The sequence below is a fragment of the Astatotilapia calliptera genome, chromosome 9 (genome assembly GCF_900246225.1).
Source record: "Astatotilapia calliptera chromosome 9, fAstCal1.2, whole genome shotgun sequence".
Taxonomy (NCBI): Eukaryota; Metazoa; Chordata; class Actinopteri; order Cichliformes; family Cichlidae; genus Astatotilapia; species Astatotilapia calliptera.
This window is the reverse complement of record NC_039310.1, coordinates 13,913,900-13,939,370: the sequence shown is the minus strand read 5'-3', so window position 1 is coordinate 13,939,370 and position 25,471 is coordinate 13,913,900. Positions and strand designations below refer to the sequence as shown.

The 25,471-nt window shown below is 38.7% G+C and overlaps 1 protein-coding gene across 1 annotated transcript in view; it reads right to left on the bottom strand.

The window, feature by feature from the left end:
* Positions 1–23,606, bottom strand: part of cntnap2a (contactin associated protein 2a) — a 398,850-nt gene extending 375,244 nt beyond the window's left edge. Inside the window, exon 1 of the mRNA XM_026179392.1 lies at positions 23,285–23,606. Within this exon, the coding sequence (XP_026035177.1) occupies positions 23,285–23,387 (103 nt within the window). The 5' untranslated portion in view covers positions 23,388–23,606. The remainder of the gene's footprint in view (positions 1–23,284) is intronic.
* Between the last annotated feature and the right edge of the window lie 1,865 nt (positions 23,607–25,471).

Genomic DNA, 25,471 nt, shown 5'->3' with positions numbered 1-25,471 from the left:
CCAGATACACAACAACTATGCAACTATGTGAATACCATTCCTTACACATGCACAGACGCATTAGGATATTTTCACAGTATCACCCATTACCACCCTTTGAAGTGTGCAAGTTGCTAATGGTTTCCCTATTTAGGGAGAGTCTGTGGTCTGTCTGTCCATTAGCTGGCTAACACACTCTGCTGAGTAAACACAACACTTCCAGTGCTCTTGTCCTCTATTCCTCTCTCCCACGCCCACCTTCATTTGTCAGATGAAAGCAGTATGTTCAGGTTTGTTATATATTTCTGTTCATTTCTGCATGTATGAATGCAGAATCACATATCTGTGATTATCTGAACTTGCTGAATAAAGTAGGGGACTGAAAGAGATTAGGTGATAAGACAATTAATTACTTGTGAGTCTCAAAAAAATCTGAATAGAATTGAAATGGAAATATTTCAAGTCTTTTTAAATTCAGTATCTCAGATTTTTTAGAATATTTTTGAGGTCAATTAAAAAGTGATGTACAGCACAGCAATGTAGACCTTCTGAAAAGTATGTTTTTTATATACTCAGTAAATGGTTGGGGCTCCTTTACTATGAATTGTGCTCGATCAGTGTGTGGCACTGCTGATGAGTCACTGAAGCCCAGGTTGCTTTGATACCAGCCTTAAGCTCGTCTGTATTTTTGGGTCAAGTGTTTCTCATCTTCCTCTTGACAATGCAGTTGGCTGGCCAATCAAGCGCAGTAATAACATGGTCAGCAAACCATTTTGTAGTACTGTTGGCACTGTCGGCTAAGTCCTGCTGGAAAATGAAATCAGCATTTCCAAAAGCAATCACTGAGTGTTTTTCCTCCAGAAAGACTAATCTTTTCAAGCTGTTGCATCTCCCTCTTTATAATCTGAGCTCCTGTACTGATATATTATTGGACATTAATACCAATATATCCCAAATTCATGAATTAACTTTTCTTGACGATAAACTCGAGGCTGCTGTCATTTTTTTTCTACCACATTTTTTGTCGGTTTTCCATTAATGTGCTTTAAAATAGCACTCTCTGAACAGCCAGCCTTTTCAGCACAGACCTTCTGTGGTGCATCCTCCTTGTGGAGGGTGTTGATTATCATCATCTGGACAACTGTTAAGTCAGCAGTAGTTTGATTGTAGTTTGATGAAATGATCTAGACCAAGTTTTACATTTATTTACTGTTACTGTTTGAATAGAAATTTAATTAAACACAAAATCAAGTAATCTAATAATATTAATGAACTAGATTTATAAGTTGCATGTGGTAAGCTATAATCACAAGAGAGGCTGGAAATATTTCATTTTACATGTACTAAGAATATGTTTACGTTTTTGAAAAGAAAAAAATGCCTTTTCAAGATATTCTAATACTTTAAATGCTCCCCATTTCCCTTATACAAAATACAGCAGACAGAGAAATATGACACAATTACTTTACTTTGCAACATGCCTAAAACAATGTCTAAAAACAGGGAGAAGATAGCAATTTTCTTTTCTCCATCAGCTGAACTAGCACTGGAAGAACTGGAGTAGCTCAGGAAACTCTGCCCTCAGAGGAGACAGAGAAGGCAGAGAGGGTGAGTAATAGCAAGTCAAAGTAAAAACAAGAGTGAACTTTGAACAGGTTTTTACTCAATGTAAGGAGTTACAGGACTTGAGAGGGGTCAAAAGTTTAAAAGTTATCTATTGTCACTTTAATGGAAGCCTTTATCGAGAGTGTCGTACAGCATGACAACTCATGCATGGTACATTTTTTTTTAAAGTCTTTAAAAGACAACTAAAAGCCCAAAAATTGTCAAGACTGAATTTAAAATGGTGATGCTGATACTGTCATTACTTAAATATAAAGAGCGTTAGGAAAGAATGATTGTTTGAAATTACTACTTTTACCTACCTGAGTCAATTCTTGACAAGCTACAATCAGGGGTACATTTCAGAGCGAGTGCAGTTTTTTTTTAATACAGAAAACATGTTCTTTGTTGTAGTTAATTTGTATTAGAAAATGTATTACCAAACTGGAAAACTGACTCAGTGCAAACTCGGTGAACCACTCAAACACAGAACTGTTCATATTCGACATGACACCAAATCGAGGGTGTCAAACATATGGCTGTGTTCAATCCAGCCCACCAGATGGCTTTGCAAAGTGCAGAAATTGCAGAGAGGCTATAATTTATTTATTCATTTTAAATAAATGTATTGCTGTTTCTGCTTTGATGATGTCATCTTTACTACACAGAAGTGGAACTGCATGGAAAGTAAAAGTTCTTCTTCTTGATCCCAACAACACGTGTGACTCGTGACGATTGCTTTATTTATGTATTATTTTAGCTTTTTTGCTTTCTCCAAAGCACTCTACATGTGAAGGTTGCAACTTTGTGGTTTGGCTGTAATTTGAAATTTTCAGTGCACATGCAGTGAAAGGAGACCGGCTGAATTGTGTGAAACTAAAGGCTTGACTGTACAACTACAGACTATACTCACGTCCCATGCAGTCAAAGAATCAGGCCCCACACTGGGCTTTTAGGGCAGCACTTTGCACTGTGTCCTTCGCAGAATGCCAAAGAGCACTCGTCTCTCCTCTGCTCTCACAGTTAATCGATAGCATGCTTTTCTACCTCCTTAGTAAAAAGCAAAGAGGCTGCTGGTGCACAGTGCATGAGCGTATTTATGTGTTCATGAGTGCACGCCCGGATGTGTGACTGTGCATTCTCCTAATAACAAACATTCATAGACAGGCACACATATACCCACTCTGACTAAACCATTCATACTCAAAGATGGACACTAGTAGTAACCGGAATGCTGGCATATTCTATCCATCACCCAAGCTGCTGAAATAGAGGAGCGTGGTGGGGTACTGGCTGAGCAGATAAATCTATAAATCAGATTTGATGCTTTCTGTCTGGCCATTGCTCTCTCTCGCGCACGCACACGTGTGTTTCTTTCTGCAATTTACTAAGTCAGCATCTCTGCTTGTCCCAGACACAGATTAAAAAGCTGAAACTGATCTGTGATCAGTCATGCTGTAATCCCCTCACGTTGGGCATCATCATTTCATCTCTAGACAACTGTCAGAGATGCCAGCAGACTGGATCAACGTTTATGAAGTAATAATATTAAAACTAATTTCCAAATATTTCCATTTGGGCTCACATTAAAAAATGTAACGCTTACTGTGAATGTCAGTGGTGAGCATTCATTAACCAACAGTTTAATGGGGAATTAATGAAAGTCCAAATTAATCAACTGGGCTGCTAACGGATTGACCTAACTCAATCTGGCCTGCTGGCTTTAATATTATCTTTGTGGCACTCTCAGCAGCTCTAAATTGAGCACATTGTTAATAAACTCACACTGTATATATTAATTAGTAATTTGACCTCTTTTTAAAAAGGTCAGAATTAACCACAACTACTGCTGGAGTGCATTTCAACAAACAGTGTTGTGTGTGTGTCTTTGTGTTTCTATGTGTGCAAGCAGGGCCATCAAAGTAAAAAATTTATGTTACACATCACAATCTGTTCCCAGGAATCTAAACCCTTTCAAGAACTTGGGCGGTTTACTCTTACTTAACAAGCAGAATGTGAATGATGTATTAGTTCAAGTCCAGATATTAAATCCAAGCAACTGGCCCACATTTTATTAAGCTAGTAACTGAAAGGCAAGGACTAATCAAATGCAAGCTATTAGAATCCAATTTAGACAACTGATCTTTTTAAATAGCTTTAGCTGATTGATACAGAGCTGAAACACAAGCTTGAGCAATCCAGAACAAGTGAGTTTCCAAAAGCGCGTCAGTTGTTTTTCCATCTACAAGCTCAGACTCTGACTTTGATTTAATGTCACAAGTCTGGAGTGAACAAAATTTAAGCATTCAGGCAACTGACATACCTTTTAAGCAATGTGCACTCAATAAAACACAATCAGGACAGTCAGATTACCGGACAAGTTGCCTGCAATCAGTTGCTGAAGCCTTGAAGTGCCAATAAAATAAAATAAAAAACTGTACTTGGCAGACAGCAACACTGATCAAAAATCTAATACATTGATGTCCTGTGGCATGAGTTTGGCAACACAGTCACTGTAGATTATGCATACTCACACTAATATCTAGAGCTGAACATGGCAGACAAAAATATGTGGCCCCTTCCTGCGAGCCATCTTTTCCAGAAGGTCCCATTACTTAATGCCAAATTCTCCTTCAGGTCAGTCATGGCCCATTGAAAGATGCTTTCCCCCTCTCTTATAAAAACTCCTCAGCAATCTTCCCCAGAAATGGGGATTCAGTGCAGAGTAGCACTTGCCTGCATGCAGTAGAGCTGTCAAAGTAAGGTCTGAAATTTCTTATCCAACCTTTTCGAGAGTCTAAAATGATTATACGGTGATTATCATTATTCTGCTCCAGAAGAGTTGACAATTGAAGATGTGTCTCTGTGTCTGTGATGTCACTCTGTAAATTCTCCAGCCACCTTTTGAAGAAGCGTACAGCTGCCATTAATTCACACAATGTGTTGCCACGGTATTGGAGCTTGGGATTTAATGCACACAGTTGAGATGTTCTGACTACCAAGAAAGCCCCCAAAATCCCACTATAGCCTGGCTTTACCATTCTTCTATTCTAACAAAAACATCTCTAGGTCTTTTCTGACTGCCAGAAATCTCTTCAGGATCCATCCCTTACTGAGCAGCCTCACATTGTTGTGGAGGAGTAAGTCATCACAAACTGCAGTGAAATGGGAAAAAAAATGTAAGAGCCACTGCCTGAACTTAAAATGCACATACTAATGTCTTATGGTTTAAAAGAAGAAACCAACCAACAAAAACGGGTGCTTTAAAAGTACATTGTTGAGTTTATTTATTTTTGTGTGAGCTTTTACATTTAGAAATACTGTACGCATTAAATTATTATTGTGCAGTGAGTTGTTACATATAAATACCAAAATACGTCTGTAAATAGTTCTGTATGCAGTCATTCATTTAGAGTCAGATATGTCAACAATGTGTCAGAAATGCTCTGGACTGCAACAGACACTTGCTCCTTGCCACCTATAAAAAGCAATTATACAAGATCAACAATCCACCAACCCCTGTAAGGATCGCTGTAAAAAGACAGCGCTGAGGGGCAAATGCGACTCTATATTACTTTTACACTATATATACTACTTTCAATGTTATTTAAATTTTATTATTTACTTTTTTGCTGTTTCATAGCAGTATGACAACAGGTGTGGATGGTGTTCATGAAGTCACACTGTGGACTGTTTGCGAGACAAATGTGCAGTTGCTGTCTACACCTGCAACACACTTTTACTGTACATCAGCGGTCCCCAACCCCCGGGCCTCGGACCGGTACCGGTCCGTGAGTCGTTTGGTACCGGGCCATGAGAGTTGAGGCTCAGGTGTGAAATGTATGGTTTTCAGGGTTTTTATCAGTTTTATCAGACAGATAGTTATAATGTCCACAATATTTAAACTATTCAAATACAAATTTTATTTGTCACATTCACAGCACAACATGTAATGAACATGCAGTGAAATTCTTGTGTTCTGAACCACAGACAGGGTGGAGACATAGCCGTGCCACTCCAGGGCTGTTTTTTTTTGTTTTTTTTTGCATGGGGGGACCCTAGACAGGACATTTACTGGATAAGAGGTGGGAATCAAACTTAGGATACCCGCTCCAGAGGTGTGTAGTCTTTCCACTACACTATCCAGTGGCTCCAATAGTGAAGACAAGGCTCATTTAGTATCTATAATTTAGGAGCTGATATGAATTTCTCTGTCAGTGTAATGTAAATTGGCCCAGCATCACACTACACTCTGCTACCTTTAACATGACAACAATGTCAACAATAAGAAAACTGATAAATCTATAAACCACTTTCTTTGCTTTGAATAATGTGCACTTACAACTGTCTACATTCAACTATTACTATCATATTATGGATCAATAGAAAACTGATCTCAAAATAAAACAAGTTCAAAGTCATTGTATTGTGTACGGAGGTATAACACAACATCAATAGCAATGTAAGAAGAAACCACCATAGACACCCCAATGCCTTTATTCCCTGGCTTTCTCAGCACAAACTTTCTGTCTTTGTGTAGGTTGAACTTGGATTAATCTGGGAAAAAAGACATCTTCAAAGGCTGCCTTCTTTGTGTTCTCTCTGTATGCAAATTTAATCTAAGCTGATTTATTCTTTCAGGTTATGTTTTGATTCTGCAAGAGCACTCTCCTTCTGTAACCTTAATGAATCCTACTGTATTTTGTATTTTTGTAGCTGTTTTTTCTTGATTTTACACATGTGTATATACTGTAATTATGATGGACAATCTGTTTCTGGGTCTTCCTGGGTCTGTTTGAGCAGCTTGTGTTTAATTGTTAGTCCTCAGTTTTGAACTTTCTGGTGATATACCCAACTGCAAAGGTTGGAAGATTATGTTTTCTTCCTGATTGAACAGTTAGAGTAGTTGTGGTTGTTCTTGTGCAAGTGACTCACTTCACTTTTCTTTGCCATTTTCTGTGAATGTCCTAGTTGACCTAATAACCCATCCTAACTACCTGCTTTGTGAGTAACCACATGTATAGCTGATTCTGTGTTTCAATTAGACATGCAAAGTTTCACAATGAGAACCTGTCCACCTACCTTAGGTTACCAATCAGACAGATATTGTGAAATTTCTGAAGGTACATTTTAATTTGTATTATTTGCCATTGTGCAAAATCAGATTTTTTTTAACATTTGTTTAACATTTCATTAAATACCAGTGGAAACCATCATCATTTGCAAATACTTTAACTATCCTGATACTTTTTGGTGTATCTGCATTCCAAGTTCCTCCAACCAAATACTATTACTGAAAGAAGTATGTTACTCCACACTTTAAGAAAACAAAATGTCAAATATAATAAACTTTGGAAACTCCATGACCTAATTTCATGCAAGACCAGGCTACTCCGTTTTTCTTCTTTTCCACACATTATCTTATTCTATCCCTGCAAAACTGAAATGAGTTTGGCATCAAAGAGCTCCAAATTTAGTCTGAAAACAGACTGGGGCACTGCATCCGTGACATGGTCACCCAACAGAGGCTTACTACAGTTGTCGAGTGAATTTAGTTGCTTTGTCAGTGTAATGTTGACCTGATAATCTTGACAACCCAAAGGAGAAATGAAATGTACATGAAGAGGAGGAAGAAAAATGAAGCAGGTCAAAGTGAGAGGCAACCTGAGTAAATAAAAAACAGGCTGACATTTGAAAGTGAGAAATGAGGGAAGAAGAGAAACGAGCACATCTGCAAAGATAGATGGGGAACAAGACAAGGAGAAAAAAAAGGAGAAGAAAGCCACAGAGAGAAAAATATAGATGTGGGCAGGTAAATGAAAGGTATAAGGTTTAAAAAGGAAGCTGTGACCCCTGCCTTAGCTCGCACTGTAACGGCACCTTAACGCAGTGCTAATGGTCCTCATTCACATCTAGCCTCGGCTCTTTTTGTCTTGTAGACACACAACGCAATCTTACGAATCGCAAAAATCCACATTTAGCCTTTAAGTGCACAGATATACACAACGACACAAGTATGCAGTCATCTGAAGTGACTCTTTGCCTTATACACACACACAAAAAGATGGGTTGGAGGCAGAAAAAAAGCAAATACGCACAAACTTATTTCATAAACACGTAGTGTTTTGTGAGAGGTGAGGCACTGTACACCCTGGACAAAATGACAGGCAGCAGGATAGGGACAGAGAGACAAACAACCAGGCCCACTTGTAATTACACCTCCACCGGTTACATGTGGATACAAATATACACCCGACAATGTAAGTTAAACCAAACAAACCTGCGCACAATTTTGGAATTCTCAAATGCATCTAGTTGCACACTGAAAATCCATTTCCTCTCTCTCACACACACACACATTCACTCAAGCACTCCCAGGGAACACAATGAACATTTGTCCATTTTACAGCACGGCCCAGAGAATCCAAACATGCAGACACACCGGCACACACAGTCCGATCCCTTTCCTCCCCAGCCTGCTATACCGGAGGCTATGGGGGCCTCCAGTTACATTTCTTTCCTTATTTCTTTCTCTCCCCTTTATTTCAGCAAACAATCACACATGCACCACAGTGAGGAACACACTGACCAAGTTACGCACTGTGTCAGGACATGCACACACATACTGTAGCCATAGCTGGACTGGCCATCGGGCATACCGGGCACCCGGTGAGCCGATGGTGATTTTTTGTTTTTATGGGCTGATGGGTTTTTTTCTTTATTTTTTTCGTAACGGTATAAACATTGAAAGGTGGTGGATTGGCCAGATGCTGGGAGATGTGTAAAAATAACTAAATTGTTTGGTGGTGGCTATGGCGGAGCTTCCACAGATTGAGTAACATTAGTGAGTGGTGGAGGCCAGCAGGTGCAACACGCTGGCAGGTGGATGACAGAAAGGTGAGGCAGGCGGAGGAGAGACCGAGGCGGCCACCGGTGTTATGGTCCGATTTTCAGGTGAACTGAATTTCAGGTAAGAAGTTATGACCTGCAGTCTATCTGGGTCAGATATAAACCAAGTTTAGGTGAAGTTTATTTTCGTTGTGCTGACTTTTTACAGTCGGTTACAATAACGCGTACTGAAGAAGAAGAAACCAGCGGATGTCGCGTTAAACAACAGCAGCAGGTTTAAGCTTGATAAGCTGTTGTTAGAATGTATTTAATATTACTTTCTAGTATCAGCTGATCTTTGCTGGAGCCACAGCCGTAAAAGCTGCTGGTCATGATATCGGTTTGGTTATCTGGTGAGAGGGAAACATGAAGATGAAACCAGGAGATGTCCTTACTGAATCATGAGAGCTGAACAGGTGATGGAGAAACAGGTTTACCTTTTAGGTGACATGAATGAGTTGAAGGGAAGCTTTGAACTGTTTCTGAGAGACAAATAACACCAGGATCCTTTTCTATGTAGCTGACAGCTGGTAACTGTGCAGGGGCGGGTCTAGCAAAGTTTTGCCAGGGGGGCCAGGTAGGGCATTGACAGGGAAAGGGGGGCACAAAGAAATACTTTTCTTTCTTATTCTCATTTAAATTGTCTGGCTTTTAATAAATAATTATCTGGATCTTACAACCAAAGTTTTTATGTGATGTAAAATGTATAAAAATCCATTATTGTACAATTTTTATTTATTGTACATTACTGTAAAAAAAATTTCAGGGTCCCATCATAATTTCTTCAGAAGTAAGTACTGTATATGATGCCAGTATTTTCCCACATTTTCTAGATACTGTACTAGTACTTTGTGTAAAATGCCATCAAAAAGTCAATTAAGTTTTATTCTTTCTCACCTGTCTTTCTGTCTCCTTTCACTTTTTAAAGGTTGTCATGTTAGAAATAAATATTTTTGCCCTGCCATGCTGTTTATTGATGTGGCAAATGAATAGTTTATGAAAATATATCTAAATCTGTCATTTATTATTTTTAATATTCAGTAATGATCATGTCTCTTCTTTGTATTTATTTCAGGTTTCCACCATGTGTTGTAGATAGTTCAGGAGGTTAACTCGACCAAGCAGTCTTTGGGTTTCAGCTAAGTACTGTTTAGAATAGCAGAACAGGGAGGATGGTGTAGGTTTAAGTTTATTAGATTGATACATACATATACCAACAAGGCAGTGTACATCACTGTCACAACAGCGTTTGTTTTCATTTAAAGGCTTTATGGCTTTTCCTATAATACCTGGTGGGCCGGTCTCTAGTCAAAATGCCCGGGCCGATTTTTTATCCCAGTCCAGCCCTGACTGTAGCTTCTCTATACTGAAATAGAGATGCGCACACAGGCACACACAGAAAAGCACAGGAGCACAAGGTTATGTATGTGTGAGTTGCCTGGCTGGCTATGTTCCCATTCTGACTGTGAGCTTTTGCTTGGAGTCTAAAGTGAAAAAAGGGGGTTGTTTTTTATTTTTTGGTTTTTTTCAATGGAAGTAGCTCAAAGATTAATTCACTTAATCTTGGCCTGTAAATGGGGTATTCAAGCGGCTTAAAAAACAAATTGAATGCAAAGGCTGAGAGTAATAACAGCATTTGTCTTAGCTGCGGCACAGTGCCCTTTTCCACAGTACTCTTCCACATGAGCCGGTGACTGGATATTCAAGGTCCATTATGAAAGGTGTGGACTTGGAAGTGTATTTGCACATGGATGGTGCAAATGCAGACACACAAAGCTACTATCTTATATGCATACAGTCCACATTTTTGACTGCACTAATAACCATATGCACTTCACAGGTGAGAAAAAGGTGGAAAGCTAAAGATGTAGTGGCACTCGACGACACTGTAACAGTCGTGTAGATATGTGCGCGTGTACAACTCAGACAGATGAACAGATGTTGCGCTGTGGATTTTAATATATAATCCCCATATTCATTATGTCACCCAGGAGACACATGCAGATCCTAGTGTGCAAGTTTCAGAATATAGGTTAAATGGAAAAAAAGGAAAACAAACGTAAAGCAACAGTTAATAATTCTCCATGAATAAACCATTCAGCCAAACTCTATTTCTTTCTATATTTAAAAAAAAGAATTACAACAACTTTGCACTGCATGAGCACTGCCAAACTCTTGAATAATGACCTGGTAATCTATGCTGATTACTTTCAAATAAGCAGTAACTAATTAGTTAGTGTAATTAACCTCAACCCTCATTAAATCACTGTATGCAACATGTAATGTGCTAACTATTACTAAATAATGTATGTGTGATTAATCAGAGGTTTCTGATGCCGTGTAGCTGCAGCTCACTGAAGCTCCATCTGCTGCCTCCCGTTCCTGAGAGATCGATAATTTAAATTTCTAATATCACACTCAAGTAGCAAAAAGAGGAGTTTGTTTTTTTCTTAATTTGTATTTTTTTCACATCGTTTCTAAGTGTGTGTAACCGGCAGCTTATGCAGAACAGTGGTCACACTAAATGGTACAGTAATATTTAAATGACACCGGGACATCCTGCATCTCTGGAGCTTTAATTGTCATGTGACTTTATAACTAGGCTAACCCATTTTAGCATTTTTTTGTAGTTCACTGTTGCCATCCGATCTTAGATTATTAAAAAGATCACAATAATGATTCTAAAGAATCAATTCCATATTTCAATGTGATAATTACCAAATGGCCCTGGGTGGTTCAAATCATCTTTGATTTGAGGAAACGTGAAGCATGAAACTAGTTTCAACATTAAACTAAAACATAAAGTCAATCAGTGAGTAAAGTGCAGCTCTGTTTTAAAATCCCTGAGAGGTCCATGATGCAAGTGGTGAAGCAGTAATATGACTCTTTAATTAAAACCAATTCCATTTGTAAAAACAAAAATGAAACCCAAAAAATATTTTAATAGCTTTAATAGGGCTGGGTGATATGACCTCAAATGAAAAGTAATTGAACATTTTAGCTGGATTTTGATGCATGAATACACACACACAATCACAGATATATAAATATATTTTCTTCTTCTTCTTCTTTTGTTTGATGTTTTTATTTATTAAAGCCAAAACATGAGTCCAAATTACGAACATGGCACTTTTTTTAAAACTTGTTTTGTTAAAGCTAAGTCGCTATTTTACTTTACCTCCGTGATGTTTCCATGCCACAGAGTGGAAACACCCAGAGCAGAATCATGTGACACTTGGTAGTATGTGTTAAAGGGGAGAGTATATAATGAGGAATGTCTTAATTTATGCATGACTGGAGCAAGAGGATATCGATTAGAGGCTGCGAATGTTGTTTTAGTTTCATTTTCGATTAAATATTCAGCCCTGATCCTTACTACTATTAGTATAGGTAGATTTTCCATAACCTGTTGGCTAATCTTTTTTTTTTTTTTTTTGCAGCTTTACAAAGCTTTTTAATTTTCCTTACACAATGAAACAGAAGATTCAAAACATGTGAATAGCAACTACATAAGTATAACAGGATTTGGTCGATAGCTCCAGCTTGGCCACTTAAATGAAACATGACTAACAGTAAGTGTAAAAAACAGCAGTTAGTGATTAGAGATGGACCGATCCGATATTACGTATCGGTATCGGTCCGATACTGACCTAAATTACTGGATCGGATATCGGAGAAAAATAAAAAATGTAATCCGATCCATTAAATATCACGAAAGCACCTCACAAAACTTGCAACACGCCGTAACTCACCTCAGAACGTTAGCACGTCGGAGCAGTATGCATCACGTGATAGAGCGGCTGTGGCATGCGGGACCTGTCGGTGGTCTGGATAGCATTTGGAGCTTCGCTAGCAACCCGGCATTTCATCTCCGACAAAGTTATCCCCGAGAGAAGTAAAGCAAGTGTGTAAGTCCATCTCTGAATGTTTGTAAAGCATTCCTGCGTTAAGCTTAACAAGCGATATATGGAGCGACTGCCTCTTCTCGCTGCTACTTCAATCATGAAACTGCTTAACGATCAGCTGATCGGCTTTTCTGTCGCGAGTCCGTGTCTCTAGTTTGCTTTTGGCCCACTTTGCACCAGAAAGAGGAAACCAGCGGCTGAACAACAGCAGCACGTTTAAGCTTGATCAGCTGTTGTTAGAATGTATTTAATATTACTTTCTACTCGAGGATCTTTTTCTACGTAGCTGACGGCTGGTAACTGTGCAGGGGCGGATCTAGCAAAGTTTAGCCAGGGGGGCCGACAGGGCATTAACAGGGAAAAGGGGGCACAAAGACATACTTTTCTTTCTTATTCTCATTTAAAATGTCTAGCTTTTAATAAATAATTATCTGACACCCAAAGTTTTAATTTGATGTAAAATGAATAGAAGTCAATTACTGTATATAGCAACTATTAAGTCTAATATACCCTAGTAAGCTATAGTACTTTTTCCTTTGGGAAGGTACCATCTGTGCAGTCTGCAATTTTGTTGAAGAAAGATGTTGAATCTATTTAATATTTCTTGAAAAATAATTGATTTCTGTGCATTTTTTTTCACACTGCATCAAATTAAGGTTGATTACGTCGATTAAGCATCATGAGGTGGAGCGTGAGGGGTGGTTCCCTATTTTTTATTTATTTATTTTTGTTGTTGCTGGGAGTTGGAACCCTATTAGTTAGGTTGCTTAATATTTACGCTAAGTACTCTTTAAAATACCAGAATAGGGAGGATGGTGTAGGTTTAAGTTTATTAGATTGATCAGTAGAGCTGGGCGATAGAACGATAACGATATGTATCGCGATATAACTTTTACTCGATAGAGAAATTAAGCTATCGCGATAGACCTCACCGCTCTTGTCCTCAAAAAAAAAAAAAAAAAAAAAAAAAAAAGGTCAGCCAATCCAAATTAAGTAGCGCAGAGCCAAACCAATCACAGCTGCAGCGTCACGTCGCGTGACTTGTTACGTACAGCACAAGTGCCAAGCGGCACGTGTGTTTGTTTGGGAAGCAGCCAGCGGGTAATGGAGCCAGCGCGTAATGGAGGAAATGAGTGTGCCGACTAGAAAAATCAACCGAGCGTGACCGAAGAGAAAACAGATGATGGTTCCAATGCCGGAGAGATTGTCAAACAGAAGAGCCATAGAAGTTCCGTAGTGTGAAGGTATTTCGGCTATTTCAAGTCTGACAAAAACAGAGTAGCGTGCACTGTAAATTGTGCCGAAAGCAAGTCTGGAAATACAATAAACTGGTGCATGCGTCACACTGTGCGCCACGTTATTGTTTCGGTGAAATGAATTTCTACAATACTGTTACTGTTAATTCTACTCTCTGCAGTGTTTAAATGCTTACATATACACACAGTTACTGTGTGTATATGGAAAATCTCCGTTTTCACAAATACCCGTGTACGTAGCCTCAGTCTCTGACTGGAAGCGCTAATTCGTCATTCGGCTTTTGTCAGACTAAAGTAACTGTTAAAACTGTTTGAAAAGCTCAGCTATACAACAAGGAGAGATTGAGAATTTCCTTTTAGTTCTCAGTTTATTTGATATTGAAAAAAGTTAGTCAGTTTTGTCTGTTCTTCTGTAAAACAAACTAAGATTTATTTTTAGAATTAATATTTTGTTTCTAAGTGGAATTGACAATTTAGTAGTCTGTTTCGTTTGTTCTATTTTGAAACTTAAACGCTTTAGCGGCTGCCTTTTGTGTAGTTTGCAATATTTGCCTTTATTTATCTGAAAAAGTCTCATGTTCCTTAAGTACATCTACCCTGTTGAACTTATTATGGGAAATAAATATTTAAATAAAAACAAGCTGCTGATTATTTCACATTTTACTTGTGAGCAACTGCACATTTAAATCTTACAAATATAGTTATTTGGCTTATATCGTGATAGATATCGTTATCGCCTGAAATGAAAAAAACATATCGTGATATGAAAAAATCTCATATCGCCCAGCTCTATTGATCAGTATTGCTGAACTATGAAATATATTTTTTTGCATACAGGTATAACAGAATAGCTTTAGTGTAGTTGTTGTTTTAAACTTGAGTATGAACTTATACAAAATGCCGCAAGATATTTAAAAAACAGTTTTGTTGATTAAAAAAAACACTATATCGGATTCATATCGGTATCGGACATGAAAAAGTGGTATCGTGCCATCTCTACTAGTGATCATGTACGTGTTGTTGAACTAGTGACACCGATAGTCTTCCTACCACTGTGTGCTGTTCAAGAACATATGCAGGGGGTACAACACTACTCTGGCCGGTGTGTCTAAAGCTTTTTCCTGCTACTCACAGGGACGGCTGTTAGTGCTCTTTCTGACACCGTTGTTTTGGCTCTGGTCATATGGGGTCAGTTCAGGTACAGTGCAATGCTTTTAACTGCTTTTTCCTGACACTTTGCTTTGTCTAGAACAAATCAATTATGGCATTTTGCCAGGATTAATCTAGGGCCAAGAGCCTTTCCCTATCTACATATTATCTCCCTCTAAGTGATCCTACTGCATATGAGGCTAAAGCAAACTGGAATTCGAGTCCATATTATGCTTTTTTGGGGAAATATCCAGTCCTTTGTTTAGTTCCCAGCAAAATAAACAAAAAAGAGTATGTGTTGCCAATAAACTAAATCTAATTCAATCCTTCAAATTGATATGGAAAATATTTTAAAATGAACAGACATGAATGTGTGGCTGTTTAAAGATATATCAAATAAGTTCGTGCAGTTTCACTTAGCTTAAGGCTTGCCTTTTCAAACTCAAGTTACCGTTTAGGAGATTGCTACTGATACTGTCAGATTTCATGTGATTTATTCTGGTTATATGAAATCTGTCTTTAAGAAGTTACATTTTGGGAATGTTTATGACTTACATAAATGAATTAATAGTTAAAAAATTTAATAATGTGGTCAAAATATCATGCAGAGCTTTTTTTTGTGGACCTGTGTAGGCTAATCCTATGTCACTGTTTGTAGCATGTGTTGCTGCACATGTCATTTTTCTAAAAGTTTTCTGCACTAACAATGGTTCTCAATTGACCAACAGGGCAAAGCACCATTTCTCTAAAAGCTAATTGGTAAATCCCACATAATTCATCTATGAGCTGTACACAGGTAATAAAAACTCAGAGATTATACGCATTAGAATCAGTCAGGAGAGACTCCTGTAGCTCCCAATACGTCTTCAACAGTAAAAACATTTGCAATAAAATGTAAAAAAGAAAAAAAAAAAGAAAAAAAGAAAATGCTTTAAAAAATCAGTTTAGGATAAACTGCATACTTAGACTACAAATTGGAAAAATAATTTACTGGATTTTCAGTTGCTTAATCGCCATGAGTGACTGAAGATGCTTACTATTTCTTCTATGTTGAGAACATCAGATTAAAAATAAAGTTGCATTCTTAGACCTTTAATTTATCTGCCATTTTTCTGTAAACAGTATTTGTTTTATTAAAAAAAGATAATTTATTTGGGACTTCCTGGTTTATAGATTACATGAAGTCAATGATAAAGTGACTTTTTAATTTGAAAAGAATTAATTCGATAGTGGGCACCACCAAAGGGAATTGGAGTATCACTGTCCTATTCTCTGACTAATGCAACTGCTGCACTTTGATGCTGCTACAGATTACAATAACAATGATCATTTTTAATGGCAAGGTGTCAGAGAAAATCCTTGCTTCCTGACCATCTTTCCTTGAGGTGTCGTTCTTCATCCTTGTCACTTTTCTCATCGTGGTGCTTCGTCTCTTGTCCTTCTCTTTCCTCCCTTTTGCCTTGCCAGTCTAATCTCCAACTCAGAGACTGCTGTCAAATGAGGTGGACAGATTCTGATGGCTTCTAATAAGAACACATTCCACTAGAATAACTTTCTGATTCTGCACATTTACACATGCAGACACATAGAGCTGCAGTGTTACATACAGTGAAGCATGAATGCTCCAATTTGTACCCAGAGAAGCAGAATTACATAATTATCATACTGCACTCCGTATTATGGGTTTCATTTGCAATTAATACATCTGAAGTTAATAATGTTTAATGAACAGTGCGAGTTTGTGTGCCTGAAGAGGGGAGGGGACAATGGTAGTGTGTATGTGAGCTGCATGGTGTGTGTGTGCTTTTGTCCATGTTACGTTACTGACATTGTTAGGGGAATTATGTAGTATGACTTGTCAGTGCATATTTGTATCACTGTGGCCTTGCTCCCATGATGAAACATTGATAGCCTTGCAGTAGCATTCCTTGCAAGAGAGAAATTTCAATTCGTCGAGGAAAGTGACACACCAGTCTGAGAATAAAGCTGAAGGTAAGAGCAGAAAATGCAGCAGGTCTGGGCCAGTTTTTACTTATACATGTTTGTTAGTCTCATGAACTGTGATATTAATAAGAAAGCCTCTATTTTAGCCCATGAATGCTAATATTTTGACAATACATGTTTGAATATATTGCACAGTGGAATCCAGACCACCTATATTTTCATCTCAACCTTGAAGTAATTAGAAAGTCTGACGCTTTACAAGCACATGAAAACAGAAGAAATTTGGCCATGCAGAAAGAAGAATACATATTTATTATTCTGTAGCAATCAAATTTCAGCAAACTTGTGGCATTTACTACATTATTTGAGCTGTTCAGGTTGTTGTAATGTTAAAACCTTCCTCTACCTACTTTCCCCCACCAGTTTCCTGTTTAACTAAATCTACTTGCAGCTATTGTTCACTTGATATTAAAATGTTTTAACATTTCCAGCAGAGTGTTGCTTACTAAATAGCATTGTGGGAGGGGAAAACAAGGCGTCAGGAATGAGCTACAGTGTCAGAAATAAATTAGTTTCTAAGAAACAAGTTTGCCGTTGTCAAATGATTGCTATGCTTTTTTCAAAAGAGGAATGCATAACACTGAAGAAATAACAAATCTAGATCAGTTGTACCTACAGCAGTGTCAGCCATGCATGCTATGTCTTTCCAGAATAATGCTCATCACAGTAAAATTCTAAACAGTTTGAATAACTCATCGTTATCAATTCATATTGATATTTATAAAATATAATTGTTCAAAGATTCAGAGAGTCTGGAGAAATTTCTGTGTGCAAGGGATGAGACTGAAAATCAATACCTGATGCCCGTTATCTCCAATCTAAAGAGGAGAGGGATCTTATGGTTTGTTATCAGCACTCCGCTCAAAAGGCTGGATCTCTGATGGTATGGGGATGCATTAGTGCCTATGGAGCTGGCACATCTGGGAAGACACTGTCTACACTGAAAGGTAATTAGTGCATCATGAAGCAAATATATGGTAAAGACCCAGACTAGAGCAGGGCGATATGACCAAAAATATTTATCACGATATACATTTGAAAATTTGCGATAACGATATAACTGACGATATAATTGACACTAGACAAAATACTTTACAACTCCACAACTTTATTAGTGCAAAAAAAAACATCAATGTATTTTCACTTAAACAAGCAGCTGTTTTATGTGAATTAAAGTTATAGAAAAATTTAACAGTGCAAATGCAAATTCCTTGCTGACAGTTTAACCAAAAGGCATTTCCAGTGGAAATTGTCCGACATATCCTCAGCATAGCTATGCATATTATCCACAAAACTTAAAAAGAGGTTATACACACACAATACGGTAATATTATGTTGAAGCACAGTACGTATCACTCTGCGATGCTCCTGCCTACGATAGCTGTAATGCTCCAACAATCCATCAAGCGGTGCGGGTTCGTAGCTTAGCAAAGTCGTAGTAAAACATTTGACAAATTTTCGAGGGCTGTGTACGACATAAAATCGTTTCGAGGTCAGTAAACACAACCAGAATTCATACATAAGGCACACGGGATTATAAGGGGCACTGTCGATTTTCAGAAAAATCAAAGGATTGATTTTAAGTGTGCCGTATTTTACAAAAAAACACGGCAATAACGACGGCCCGCTAGCATGCGCTACCAAAAATAGTGCTTTGTTCTGTGTCTGACGGACAAGAGCAAAACCAGTTCCACACCACTGAAGTTGCAGCATTTTTACAAACCAATTCTGGTTCATCCGTTTCATTCAACGATTTGCTTTCGCCGCCATGCTTTTTCCGACGTGTGCGTATGATAATAAAGGCACTAAGCATGCGCGTTTTACCCATATTCTATCGCAATATTTCATTTTTCTATCGTTGCCCAAAATTATCTTGGTATTACCGTGAAGAGTATGATATGGCCCAGCCCTACCCAGGACTGCTGAGCAGCTAGAATCGTATACTATACAAGAATTGAACAACATCCCTCTCCCAAAATTCCAGCAGCTGGTCTCCTCAGTTCCCAGATGTTTGCAGACTGTTGTTAAAGGTGTGTGTGTGTGGGGGGGGGATCCTTAACAGTTGTAAACTTGGCCCTGTCACATCTTTTATGTGATGTGTTGCTCCCATCACATTAAAAATGAGCTAATTAAGTTTTCTTAATTTTCTTAAAATTGTACATTATCTTAGCTTAAATATTTTATATGTTTTCTATGTTCTCTTGTGGATAAAATACAAGTGTGGGAAGTGGGCATGTACATGTAGGAAAAATGATGAGAGAAAGACTGAGGAATTTGGAGTAATGTAGGGGTGAGAGAGATGAATCACTACAGTTACAGGTAGGGTTGAGGCAGTGGAAAAATAGGAGATGACTTGCTTTTTATTTTTGCTAGATTTTGTTGAGGAGGCATAAAGGTAGGTGTAAAGGTAGAGGAAGAGCTACAAAGAGAATTAGAAAAGGAGGATAAGCAATCAAGGAAGTGCAAAGGAGCAAAAAAACAGGTGGAAGGCAGCAATTTAGATGGAGGGGGTAGAGCAGAGAAACAGCAGTGCAATTAACATCCACACCTTATTTCCTAGCTCTGGTTCACTTGTCTCAGTGCATGATTAATCCACAAATGTGGACGCACACACACACATTCCCAAAACACAGGCAGGTGCACACATATAAATATCCAAGGGCCAAACATAGCTACACAGCAAGTGTAGTGCTGCTCTAATCTGAGCCTAACCAGTCTGCTTCCTGCAGCCTTAATCCTATCATTATCACCTCCTAATGGGAGCCATCTCAGACACACAAACACAAAAACAAGACAGAGAATTGGCAAGAAGTTGACCCATGTGGTGGTTAAAGGGTTTGCTTTTATAACCATATTCACTCTATATCCCAGTAGAAGAGAATGGAAATGCAATCATTTATTTGAGTGGAAAAAAGCTAAATTTCTTTTTCCAGTGTCAAATGATTTGTTTGGACCAGAACCTGGAAAAATTGCCAGTGATTCACACTCACACAAGAACACTTCTGTGTGCAAATGTCACCATTTGGCTTTATATTGTTTTTTATATATGTATACTGAAGAACAGGAGACCCTGACTTGTTGCCCTGGAGGTGAAACCAGACTGATGTCTATGTCAAATGGCCTGGCAAGCTTAATGAGATGAGAAAAGGCTAATCTGATTCTATATCAGACAGGCTCTAGGGGCATCCCATTTAACCACCCAGAGTCCCACCAACACACTGACTTAAAGGCACATCCTTTACGTTTTACACACTGGTGCTGTGACTCTTAAAAATTTAATTCTTGTCCTTTACTATGCGAGTAATGAATAGCAGCTTTGCAAAGGAGCGCCAGAGAGTTCAAAGCGAATTAATTAAAATTATAACCTTTAAAGCTAAATAAAACAAGCTCTTCTTGGAATATTTTACAGCCAAGGAAAATATCTGTGCATATAAAATATATTTAAGTATGTTAGCACTGTATATGGACACTGAGCAAATAATCCAGTCGTGAATTTTCTGTGTGAACCAACTTAATCAGAAAAAAATATGGTAAAGAGAAAAATTAAAGTCTGATTGGTTATGAAATGATAATGAAACATTATGGTAGGCAGACCTTGCCTTGACACAGTACATCAACAACAGACTTACATACTGCACAGTGACAGCTCAGTAGAGGATACCACTAAAGTACACCAAGGACAGACATAACCCATTTTTCTTCCACTGCATGTATCTGATGGCTGAGTGTACATCTTATATGTATTTCTGAGTTACTGTATCTATATTTGTGCATGCATGTTCATCTAATTATAACCGTAATTCTAACCCTAACCCAATAAAATGATAGAAAAATGAAACACTTTATTTCATGAGACAGCATGAAGCTTCCCTTTTTGTAAAACTTTGATCTGATTCAAAATGTTTGCACTAAGCGCTGCAAGAGGACGCAATAATAGGGCATGTGTCTGGCCCCAGAGTTAATAAGAAATCAGCCAGCTTCACAGCCAACCAATCACATCCCCCTTCCTCTGAAATAACCTCCCTGTTTGTTTCCCTTCAGGGCTTTAAATCCACACTTAAAATCATTGTTTCCTCTTAACTTTTCACTGGATTGCCTGGTTATATTTACTCCTGTTTCGCTTGTGCTTGCTGCTACCAGACCCCTATCCATCCTTGAGGCATCGCTCTCTCCCTTGGCTGTCAGTGCTTCGGTCCAGATGTTTTTGGAGCTGAATCTTGATCCTCCAGGAGTCTGATCACTACTCCTCTCTCTCTTCCTCTCTCGCTCTCAACTGTTTGTGTCTGTCTCCCTTTTTTGTGGTTTTTGTGTGTCTATGTGTTTGTGCAGTCTGCCCTGCTCCCAGGTTTTCACGGTAGCAAGAAGGCCATTTGGCTCTGTCTTATCTTATTTGGTAACACTTGCCGGATGTCCTCTTGGAGCATATTCTTGTGTTTTTCAGCGTATCACTTTATCATCTCCATTGCATTGGCTTCAGACCACCTTTGCTGTTTTTCAATGTTTTTCTGTTTCTGATCTGTCGAATTCTATGGTGAGTGTACAATTCACAGATTATCATCTATCTTCCTTTAAAGTAAGACCGAGGACTTGTGTGAATGTACCAGCCCGATTAAAAAAGAAAGAAAGAAAAAAAGACTTGATTCAACTTGGATTTGTGAAAACTTAGATGAATTCACAACTAACATGCAAATGAATATAAACCCGCATGAACAGGGGAAAAAATCCTTCCGTCGCTTTTTTGTCTTACACAGAACACACATGCTTAATGTACACTGGAAACACTTACAGACTTGCACATGTTTGCATTATAATATTAAAGGCGCTAGATAAATGGTAAAACACATTCTCACTCACTAATTATAGGAAAATGTAAGAGGTGGCGGCTGATACATTTTTAAAGCGATCTGAAATCTAACTTTTAATGAGACACTGTCCTCTCAGATATAGCGAGGCTCCCCCGGTCAGACCCTCCAGGTGACGGGAGTAAGAGGACTCTGGATTTCCACATCTTATCAAGCGTTGCCACAATGACACCTGATCGTTGTGAGGTCGCTCTTATTAACGAAAGCTTTGTGCGCGAGAAACGCACAGGCAAACTCTTCCAACTCTCCAGGTATCCTTTGCCTCCCGTCACGCTCTCTGACACTGCTTCGCGCGCGTACCCCTGCTCAAGCGACTCGCGGTAGCGTCTCTCCGTTGTTGTCTGTCAGATGGGATGATTAATGAGGCGCGTCCACGGGCACATCCATCCAGGACCTGAGAAGCCCTTGCGATCGCGGGGGGAATCAGTTACACTGAACCCTCAGAGTATCGGCTCAGTCACCGTCAGCAAGATCGCAATGCCACTGAACCAAGGCTGGATAATCCAAGTTAAATAAATAAATAAAAATCAGATAAGACCAGTAATAACGCATTCTATATCAAAACTGTCAGACACGCAGTTACTTCAGTATACTATAAAAGTAGAAAAAGAAACAACTGCGGTCGATATGTTCATAAAATATAAATACTGAATTCCTGGAGTATGTCAGTGACAGTGACAATTAGAGTGAAGAACAAATGCAACACCGGGCAATGTTTAAACAAACTCTCAAAACTGAAATTACAGCGTGGATCGAATAGAAGCCTTCATCAAGTGTTCCAAGAATTAAGCAGTGAAGTGGCGGCTTTACGGGGGGGGGGGGGGGGAGCAAATAAAAGCGGAATGCTAATCATCTAAGTTTTCCAATGACCTTAAAAAAAAGGCTTAGGCTTTAATATGCTGAGACCAGTGAGCTTGATGGAGAGTCTAATCAGAATGCAAACTGCACACCATAAAAAAACTAAATCAGACCCTACAAGTAGACAAAACCATTCAAATCAATGCACCCTTAGTTGTTGAGAGTTACAGCTTAGCCCTATTAGACCACAACTCTTTTTAAAAGAAAATGGGCATTCAGCAAAATCTCTTTACTTGGATTGTTTTATGCAAACGCAATAGTCTAAAACCAAATGTAATGTTCTTACAGAACATCAAAAAACAGGAAAGCGCTGAAAATAAAAAGGAGGGGGGGAACCGTTTGTTGGAAGTTGAACCGTTTTCCAACTGTTCTTCTCTCGGGTCCACTTTGATGACTGGGACTCCACAATAAACAGCAAACCACTACTGCCAAACTTAAATGCCATTCACTAATTCTGTGACTATCCCTCAATACTCAAGTAATTTCTGGAGTCCCCTAAAAAAACGCAATTAAACATCTCAGCGGTCATAAAAATCCCGTGCGCCAAAAATAAAGGCACCACAGACCCTAAAGCGCTAACACGTTTAGGCTTGAACTCAAAAGTCGACCCGCTTCAACCTCTGCCTCTCACTGCCTCTGTCCCCGGCACTACTAACGTAGCCGTAAACCTCTACCTGTGCCGCTTCTCTCCACAGGCAGATCGTTTGTTTCTCACCCATTCCCACTCTCACCCAAACAGCCCTGGAAGACCATTTCAAAAATACTGAAAAGAACAACTTACGGGTTGTTGGTAGAGCTCCGTGCACACCGCTGACATGACAGAAAATCCATAAAACCACCGGCAATAACAACGTCAGTCCCTGGGCAGGACGGTGCCGGCGCATCTTCACGGCTGCTGTGGGCGCAGGAGAGCGGGAGAGGGGAACACACAGCTGAGTGGCTGTAACGCCAGTCGGTCCGTCAGTCTCGCTTCTCAGTTGAGGACTGGCGGATAGGAGCCCGGCTGCACGGAGTTTCTCTCTCTCGCGCGCGCTCTCTCTCTCCCTCTCCCTCTCTCTCTCCCCAATAAAGAGATGATGTAAGGATGGCGCCAAAACACAGACTGGTCTGTGCTAGCAAAGAGAGCGCACTTATCTCTGCAGCTCTCTCACCTCCCTTGTTTAGCGACTACAACAAAACAGCAGCCGAGTTTCCACCGTCCAAAGGACGACACGAATGGGTGCGGATGTAGCGGACAGCAAATCCTTCAGGAGTTCAAGAAGGCATGACAGTGCACATCTCAAATCCCTGAACTGGTTTCTCCTGCCCAGCGCTCTAATGCTCTGTCCGTGGTGCTGAACTTATCTCAGCCTTTCTCTGCCCCCCACTCTGTCTCTCACACACATACACACGCACACACTCTAAATGCCTTTCCGTTTCTAATAGCCAGACAGTGCCCCCCACCTTCTCTAGGTGGTGGTGTCATTACACTTGTGCATTCCTCTTCTATCCACACATGAAAGCCCTAACAAAAAAAAATACTCGGGACCTGCACTCTCTCTGTCTTGATGTCCTCGCAATCCCCCGTTTGCCTGCATTTAGTGCAAACGAGAGAGAGAGAAAACCCATTTAACTTATCTAATGAAGATTAAATATCACATAATACTAAAGTTCTTCTTGTATGCAAATGGTTTTCCCTAACAGACTGGTTTTATTTCAAAAAGTTAAATTAAAAACATCTACATATTGTAACAAAAGGTGCTTTCAGATATTTCAAACCTTATAATCCATTCAAACAAATACATCTTGGAGATTTGCTGGTACAAGTCTTAATAGGACTGCAGAGATACACCAATCAGAACAGACTATAAGTAACTGCTTTAGACAATACATCTTTCTTTCTTTCTTTCTTTCTTTCTTTCTTTCTTTCTTTCTTTCTTTCTTTCTTTCTTTCTTTCTTTTTATTTATGTTTTTTGTTTTCTTTTAGCCCACTACTGTGATTATTGTTTTTTTTAGTAGTCATCTTTGTACTAAGAAGAAGAAATCTAGTAAATTTGCTTCAGAGGCAAGTTAAATAACATGTTTTACAATGACAAATTGCAATCCATATCTGTCTGTCACATTTGTCACTTACATGTCTCAGTCATTGTCGTCTGTCCAGAACATAATACATGATTATCATCGCTGCATGGAGCATTTTTCTAAATGAAGAAAATGGTGAATGAAAATGGCAAATTCATCACAGGCAGCTCCATCAGTGGTAATGTTTCACTTACTGCTTCAAATAAGGGATAGATTATGATAGTCAGCGTGCTATAAGGACGCACACAGGCCCATGGGTCAAATGCTTTTGATTGGTTCACCATTAGAAACATACAATGAGGCCCGCTAACAGTGTTTATTAACAAGTTACTTATCATGTAAAACTGAAAACTATACAGACTGATAACCTGTGTGGTACATTATTCTTTTGTTCAAGCAATGGTATCTTTGCATCCTTACAGCAAAAGCAAAATGACTCAACCTAGATATACATTTATTCATTAAAGAATCATGCAATACCTACAATAATCCCAATATTTCAATGGAAACCGTACAAATATTTATTCAAATGTCATAGTTTCATTTTATTTGTAATTTGGGACGTCTGAATAATTATCATGGATGGCATCACATCATCTTGTAAGAACACTATGTGTCTGAGAACTGATGAAACTAATTACAGTAGTTTTAAAGGTAAACTTTAAAAAAAAAGTATACTCGATGGTGAAGAATTTCTGTGGCTTTGCTATATATTATTTTTATTTTGATATTGTGCCAAATGTTTTTATATGCAGACTGCAAGCCGGCCAACTTAGCACTCAGACTCTTGTTGTTGTTTACATTATAACAAAATGCAGCTTTAGCAAACGATGCTCCGTTTCTTTTTGTTTTGTTTTTGGTTTTTTTTATAAAAATCTGCAACAAATTTGAATTAGACATAAATGT